This window comes from Nycticebus coucang, chromosome 1, assembly GCF_027406575.1.
Source record: "Nycticebus coucang isolate mNycCou1 chromosome 1, mNycCou1.pri, whole genome shotgun sequence".
Lineage (NCBI taxonomy): Eukaryota > Metazoa > Chordata > Mammalia > Primates > Lorisidae > Nycticebus > Nycticebus coucang.
The window spans coordinates 7,597,918-7,605,488 of record NC_069780.1 but is presented as its reverse complement, the minus strand read 5'-3'; the positions used below and the strand labels follow the sequence as shown (position 1 = coordinate 7,605,488).

General features: G+C 44.3%; 1 protein-coding gene across 1 annotated transcript; it reads right to left on the bottom strand.

Moving 5' to 3' along the window:
* Positions 1-267: 267 nt before the first annotated feature.
* Positions 268-5,593, bottom strand: CXCL13 (C-X-C motif chemokine ligand 13). The gene is made up of 4 exons (XM_053594840.1): positions 5,492-5,593; positions 3,378-3,510; positions 1,031-1,111; positions 268-724 (listed from the first exon to the last, which is right to left on the bottom strand). The coding sequence occupies exons 1-4, from the start codon at positions 5,553-5,555 to the stop codon at positions 691-693; spliced, it is 312 nt and encodes a 103-aa protein (XP_053450815.1). The 5' UTR covers positions 5,556-5,593; the 3' UTR covers positions 268-690.
* Between the last annotated feature and the right edge of the window lie 1,978 nt (positions 5,594-7,571).

Genomic DNA, 7,571 nt, shown 5'->3' with positions numbered 1-7,571 from the left:
TGTGAATAGAAAAAGTTTGTCAAGGCAAATGTATGACAGAGCGCATCTGTACATCAGCCTTTAAATGATTTTCCTAAACAGTCTATGTATTTGAATATGGTCAATTTGAGACAATAAATCTTATAAAGGAACTCCTTAAAAGTAGAAGGACCCCATTCTCCTCAGTAGTTAGCTTTTAAACAGAGGATATTTACTATAAGGAGCCATCTGACTCTTGTCAGGCTAAAGTCCCATCACTTTCCCAGGCGGATTTTGAGTCTCTCATGGAAGCCTGCTTTTCTTGCAGGGTAAAATGATTCAAATAAATTCCATGATTTTCTTAGTTCAAGCCACATATTCAGATTTGAGGTTTAAATTCTCATTCTCTCATTTGCTAGGAAAGTTTAGCATTAAACAACGGGTGTATTATCAAAAGAATCCCATACAATGAATAAGTCATTATTCTCACAGAAACTTTCCTCCCTAAGGAACAAGGATGTGATTCCACGTTTGTGGAACGGTACGTGAAGAAGCTTGAGTTTGCCCCACCAGCTTCTGCAAGGTTATTCTTACATATAGCCTCACATTCGTTTATATGGAGAAGTTCTTTTTCTTAGAAAAGATTCAACCAAGCACAAAAGCAAAATTCCAGAGCAAGGAGAAGGGGAGAAGGGAAGTGGGAGGACTGGCATCAGGAAAGACTTCTCTTAATCACTGGACTGGTGAAGATGAAACTTTTTTTTTTCTGTGAAAACAGAAAACAAAACAAAAAGTCATGTTTAGAGAAATACCCATAAGAAACAGCAGCTTTCTCCTGAAGATATCAAACAAGATACATTTTGCATACTGGCTCCCTGTTTAATTTACGGGGCTGCTGGAATGAGCTGCCCCTACTCCTCTGTGTAAAAGTCATCGTGAAGAACAGGTACTTGTTTCGGGAACTCCTTATAACTTCAAAATGGTCCCCATGTTGACCACCCAGGAAAGGGAGACCCCTCAGTACAAATTAGGAGTGGAAAGCCCTTGAAAGCCCTCAGTGTGCCTGACTTACTTCTGTAAAATGTCCATTATTTTCCGAATCCATTTGGCTTGAGGGTTCACACACTTAATTGACATATTCTTCATCCAGAGTCTGAGGATGGGAGCGTGAAGAGGGATGAAAATTAAAATAAAGCGGTAGTACATTTTAGTTAATCTTGTAGATTTTATAAAAAGAAAAGCTGGGCATGAAAATAAATATTCCTAGATGAAGGGAAATTGAAGACCATTTTGTATCTGGGCTAGGTGATTTGCGGCTCCTTTCTGAGGAATAAGAAACCGTTTTTGGAGTGGTGTGTGCGCTGGTGGAGCTGAGTCTGAAGAGGAGAGCATCTCCTGGGGCAGAGGTCAACATTTTGTTGATAACATTTACATGAGTTGGAGAAGCACCAAATAGCTGACTGGAGGGTTGGCTCACTTCTAAAGTTCTATCACACTATCTTTAAAATGCGTTTGTCCCCTGTGCTTGGGAGAACAAAAGAGGCTATAGAAAACTCTCTTGAGAACCTTTCTCTGAAAAAAATGCAATGACATTTAATGTGTTGAGGGATGTGCAGAGCTGATTGCTCTGAGTGACAGTTGCATTTTGTCAAACCACCAGTTAGCAAAGCTGTCCCTGCTCTAAGAAATTCAGTAACAATGAAAGCAGCAATGATAACTAATAGCTGGTACTTAGCCAGTATTTACACTGTGCTGGGTGCCACTCTCAGCAGGTGACATGGGTTATCTCACTTCATCTCACAAAAATCCCGTGCGGGAGGAACTATGATTTCCTCACCTTTTGATGAGAACTTGAGGTTTTGAGAGTTGAAATAACTTGTCCAAGTTTGTACCCAAATGCATGATACAGCAGGATTCAGATGAAGTTCATTTGACCCCAGAACCCTCACTTCCAGCCACTGCTGGCCCTGAGCGTGACCGAGGCTTACCAGGTGCCAGGCATAGAGTTACGTGCTTCCCCTGAAATGGGGAACAGGGAGACTCTGCTCTCTACTGCTGTGACCTTGGTTTGAGAATTTTCAACAGAATGCTGTTTCTTGATATGTTACTTATCTTAGCTATAAAATGACAAACGGAAAGGATCCATCCATCTAAGTTTGAAACTCTATCTTTGTCAGCGAGTCTTAGAGGGGTCAGAGGGCATGGGGCAGTGGGGCTCTCAGGCCGATCCTCCAGGGGGCTTCTGAGCTCATGATTGAAAAAGAGATTTCTGGCCATCAGGACTCACAGGATTTTCACCCCTCACTGGTATAAGTGTCTCATAATAATCTGCAGCCTCATTTTTATATCTGGTTAAAATTCAGAAGTGCAGAATTTTATGAGAAGATACGCCACCAAATTTTATCATTTCAAAACAACTGTAGTCAAAGCAGAGAAAATTAAGATGCATTCCTTCCCTTGGTGGAGTGCTGAGAGACCTGGGTCGGGAAAGGCAGCCCATCCAGTTTTCATACAGAGGGACTGCGCCCATTTGGCTGTGTTTACATTTCCCATTCTCCGAGTTAGAGAGCAATTATTGTGGTTTCATTAGAACTTTTATTGGTAAAGACATTTGTGAAGTATAATGCCTTCTTAATAAAAAATATCCATATACATTTTTTTACATTTCTTTTGTACAGGTTGAGCACAACTGGTCTGAGTTCTAAAGCCTCAATATCAAAATAGAACAAACCAAAAGAAGCTGCTTACAAACATTGAAAGTATAAAGCAGTCCCTGAGCAGAGCTACTAACGGCAAGTGAGGGCTGCCCTGAGGAAGGAGCTGTGCCTGCCGCTTCATGGTGCCATGAAGAAGAGGCTTTGGGACGGGCGCACAGGGGTGGCATCCTGGCTGGTGGACCTCCCAATCCCTTTCTAATGGTGTTGAAGGCATTTGGCTCAAGCTGCTGCAAAGTACATACCTAAATATTAATAATTCTCATTCTTAGTTTGGGGATCATTAGCAACATTCAAGTAAATCTCTTGCTCTCTCTTTTTTTTTTTTTTTTTTGAGGCAGAGTCTCACTAGACTCTCAGTAGAGCGCTGTGGCATCACAGCTCACAGCACACAGCCACCTCAAACTCTTGGGCTCAAGCCATTCTCTTGCCTCAGCCTCTCAAGTAGCTGTGACTACAGGTGCCCACCACACACCCAGTTATTTTTAAAGACAGGGTCTTGCTCTGGCTCAGGCTGGTCTTGAACCTGTTAGCTCAGGCAATTCACCTACCTCAGCCAAGTGCTGGGATTACAGGCGTGAGCCACCGTGCCTGGCCCTCAAGTAAATCTCTTTGAGATTCTTGAGTTAGAATGCCATATAGTAGAATTTGATCTGGTTTTCACTGGAAGAAATAAATCCTATCAATTCTTCTTTTGCAACTTACATGATTTCTGTCTTTGGGCAACCGTTCCCCCGGGGAAAGATTTGAAGCTGATCGATGAAGCGTGGGCTGACAAAAGCTGAGGTCTCCTGGCTACATCTACATTTCAGTCTTGTGTTGTAGGCCTCCAGGACTCCTGTAAATACAGAATCAGTCATTTTAATCCCTTTGGTATCTAATTCATAACTGGAACCTAATTACTAATCTTTATACTACATTTGAAGATTGAAAAATTTCAAGTCAGCACTTCCACCCATATGCCTTTAGTTGCATATTTTGATGTGTCTTGGTTTGAGAATTTTCAAATTTTTTCTACCAAAACCTTAAAAATAAAATTACCTTTTAAAAATCATAACACTTACTGAAATTTGTAATAGCATTATACTAGTACTCAGGGGATTGTCCATATAATACAATTTGAGAACGCCTTCGTAAGGACTTATACCTCTGTCATGATAAATGCAACATAAAGTCAACTGATCATCTTTACTCCCAGCACATCAAAACCATAGACGTGACCTGATCTTAGCTGCCAGGAGCAATAACACACCATAACCGAATTCTCTCTCTTATGACCTCCCCTGCCCCCCATGTCTCTGAGAAAATGCTACCAAAGACACTTTTTTGTTTTTGTTTAATATTTTGATCTCCATCTCAGTTGTCAATCATCACCAAACAAAAGCCAATAATAAAAATTCAAGACCCTTTTTACTCAATAACAAAAGTTATTCGTGCAGGATGGGTCCTGTCAATTCATGCCCATCCCATGTATTTTAATGTACTCTAATGAAATGTCAGAGGGTTTTTTAAGAAACATTTATGCCTTCTTGATAAAAAAAAATTCCATATACATTTTTTAGTCCCATTTCTTTTTTTTACAGGTTGAAAACCACTGGTCTGAGATCTAAAGCCTCAATATCAAAATAAAACGAATGAAAAGCAGCTGCTTACAAACATCAGCAGTGTGAGGAAACACCGAACCCTCTTCCTCCAGAATGCTTATTACCATGCTTGATGAGTATTTATAAATCAAATGGCTCAAGATGTTTACAATTTTGTGGGGAAAACAAGAGAAGAAAAAACTAAAATTCTGCAGAAGGTTGTATTACACCCAAGGTCTGCACTGCATCCCGAGGACAGAAGACTTACTAATAGCTGACTTTGCCCAGAGCGTGGGAAAGCTTCACGGAGAAGGAGAAGTGAGGGACCTTGACGCGTGAAAACACGTGAAGCAAAATAAAAATTAAGAGAAAACAAAAACCTCTGTGCATTTGAAGAACGAAATTTGTCATCTAAACAGGAGAAAAGTACTCCTTTCTGCACAATCGTCTATTCCTTCAGCCACTAGATTTTAGCTGTTTACACAGACACCTCCCCATTTAGACTAGGAGGTCTGCTCCGTTGCAGAATGTGTGCATCCCAGTACCCCTGGCGTGCTGGCCACGGCTGGCATCAGATCTGGCCATATCGGGTTGCATTAAGGAAGGTCACTGAAAGAGACCAGCTGAGCTCAATCATCTTTAGATCCTATAAAGCAGAATCCTGTGGATCTGTCAGGGCCCTCTGTGGGTCGCGACCCCTTTGGGGGGTCAAACGACCCTTTCCCAGAGGTCGCCTAATATCAGATATTTACATTACGATTCATAACAGTAGCAAAATTACAGTTATGAAGTAGCAACGAAAATAATTTCATGGTTGGGGGTCACCACAACATGAGGAACTGTATTAAAGGGTCAGGGCATCAGGAAGGTTGAGAACTACTGTTTGATGAAAGGGGGTAACCTGGGGAGGCAGAACAAAAAAGAAATACATGTGAAAAATTAGTTATAGAAGCAGCTGAATCCCAAAAAGCCCGGGAATATACAAGCCAAATACACAAGTCACATGAACATCAGGCTTCCAGTACCTTCTTCAACGAACAGAAATCTTACCAATGTAACTGTTCCAGGTTCTAAGAGTTAAATCCCTAAGCACCTTACATTTAGAAATCTCGAAGCAACTGAGCAGTTCTCCCCCTTTCATCGGATTTCCTCCACATATTTCAGTTAGAAACAACACTGAACTGGCTGAAGACTTTCTACCCAAAGCACAGTGTAAACACAAGGGCAGGTCCTCACCCTGGATGGGACAGAGGCTGCTGACCAGCAGCAGAAGCAGCAGAGAGGCCGAGGTCAGTGTCATCCTGCCTAGAGGTGGAGTCCCGATGGCAGCTGTGAGCCCAGGCTGAGGGACTGCACTACCAGGGAGCCCTATTTATTCACACCAGCGAGGGCCCTCCCACTGCCTCTGTCTCCTGTAGGTCAGCTGCATCATCAGTTGTAAAAGCCCCCAAATATTGCTGAGCTTGCTTTTTTTTTAACTTCTCTTGCAAACTTTGTGAATTTGTTTCTATAAGCACTATAATAAAATATTTCTTGAAAATGAAGACTGTAACTGCCAGAGATGCAGGAGAAATCAGAAGGTAGGGAGAGAAGAAAACATGCTGGTGTGAGGCCGAGGCACCCTCTCGAGTGGGGGACTGTGACTTTCCTGCGCCTGTCAGTGCAGAGTCAGCCCAGTTTCTCAGGGGCACTTCAGGGTGTGCTCCATGACATTAGGGACCCGCAGAGCACGTCGCATCCCAGCACCTGCAGGAGAGTGGGCGGTGCTCGGTAAAAGTTTGCTGGCCTAATGAATTTCTCCTGAGGTGCAGGTCCTTATGCTGGCGTGGCTACTGATTCCTACCAGCTGTCATATAGGATTGTGGGATTCTGGGAAAGGGTAGTCTGTGTCCTGCCCTGTCCCTGGCTGGAGTATACAAGTCAGTGGGCTGAGAATGGTGCACAGTGGAGTCACTGGAACTTCATCAGACCCTGGGTCCACATTACAGGCCATTTGGCATAAGCACGTGTGAAGTTTGGTGCCACCCAACAGTACATGGGGACAATTAACCCATGGCCTTAACTCACTTGCTACAAGCTTTTTGATTAAAAAATAAAAGTATGTGGACAAGGCTCCTCTGGCATAGGGCACCACTGAGCTGCCCGAAAGTGGACAAGCTTGACAGACACAGTGCTATTTTTTCAAACACAGAAGAATCAGAGGTTTGGTCTGGCGGGTGTGACTTCCTAAACTCCGTGCGTGTGTATGTGTGTGAACACGAGTGTTTTCCTGCTCAGCTGGAATCGTGGGTGTTTAGCATCCAGGTGCTCCAGGATGTGGGGAAGCCCCAGACCTTCGTGCGATGGTCAGCAGGTGTCTGGACGGCAGGAATGTGGACAGCCCACTCCACTCTGTCAGTTCCAGGTGTTAGAAAGCTCTTCCTTGTGTAGATGTGAAACCTGCTTCCCAAGTAGTTCAGTCACTTTGTCCTAATTCCACCCCACATTACACCACCAAACAGCTCCAACCAAATGGTCTTTCAAGGCAGGGTGTCAGGGCCCTCTGTGAAGCAGCTGCTGAGATGGACAGTGGAGCAAAAAGATGTGTCCAGAGTAACTGTCAGATCGATGAAGTGGGGGGAGAGGCAGAACCGGGCCGGGGAGCTCAGCTTGTGGTGCTGATCTGACAGTCAGTGGCAACTCCACAGGGAGCCCCCGACACGGCCGGGCCAGGGGGACGTCCAGAGCCAAGGACCCCCGCGGGCTCCATCTGGACTGGGCCCCTCAGAAACAGCCTAGTGTCTGAGGGAAACTGGAGGGATCTGAGAGTGAACAGTGGGGGGCCGTGCACTAACTCCACTCATCTGCTGGCCCACAGTTATTTCTTCACAGAAATGTGGGTAGCGCACCTCTGGGTCACCCACTCAACAACTTTGGACAGGTCATTAACCTGTCTATACCTCATATTTACCAGTTTTCACATGAGGATAATACCAAATTGAAAAGATCGTTTGGAGAATGAAAACACCCGGTGTATGTGGAGCGTCCTGCAGGGTACCCGGTGTGCAGAGTGCATTCACCCACCCACCATCGATAGATCTTACTAACGTCCTCTCCAAAACCCACATGCACACACTTCAGAAGGAAATACCTCTGTGTCCCTGGATCCATAACACGGGTTGAAGCTCCCTTGCCATCCTGCTGTGCCTTTTTGAAGCCTGTTGCTCTTTTACACTGTTTCTCGTGACTCACGGCTGCACCAGGGCCCTCTCTGACCACGTGCCTCCTGCATGCAACACAGGAACAGCTGTACTGCTCTAGGGACGCTTCGCCAACA

What these genes read in the sequence shown, in the direction of transcription:
- CXCL13 (XM_053594840.1), bottom strand. Translation starts at nt 5,555, where the DNA reads ATGACACTGACCTCGGCCTCTCTGCTGCTTCTGCTGCTGGTCAGCAGC. An exon ending in TGCCCAAAGACAGAAATCAT is followed by an intron (nt 1,112 to 3,377) that starts GTAAGTTGCAAA and finishes TCCCATCCTCAG; the next exon opens with ACTCTGGATGAAGAATATGT. An exon ending in ATAATGGACATTTTACAGAA is followed by an intron (nt 725 to 1,030) that starts GTAAGTCAGGCA and finishes CTGTTTTCACAG; the next exon opens with AAAAAAAAAAGTTTCATCTT.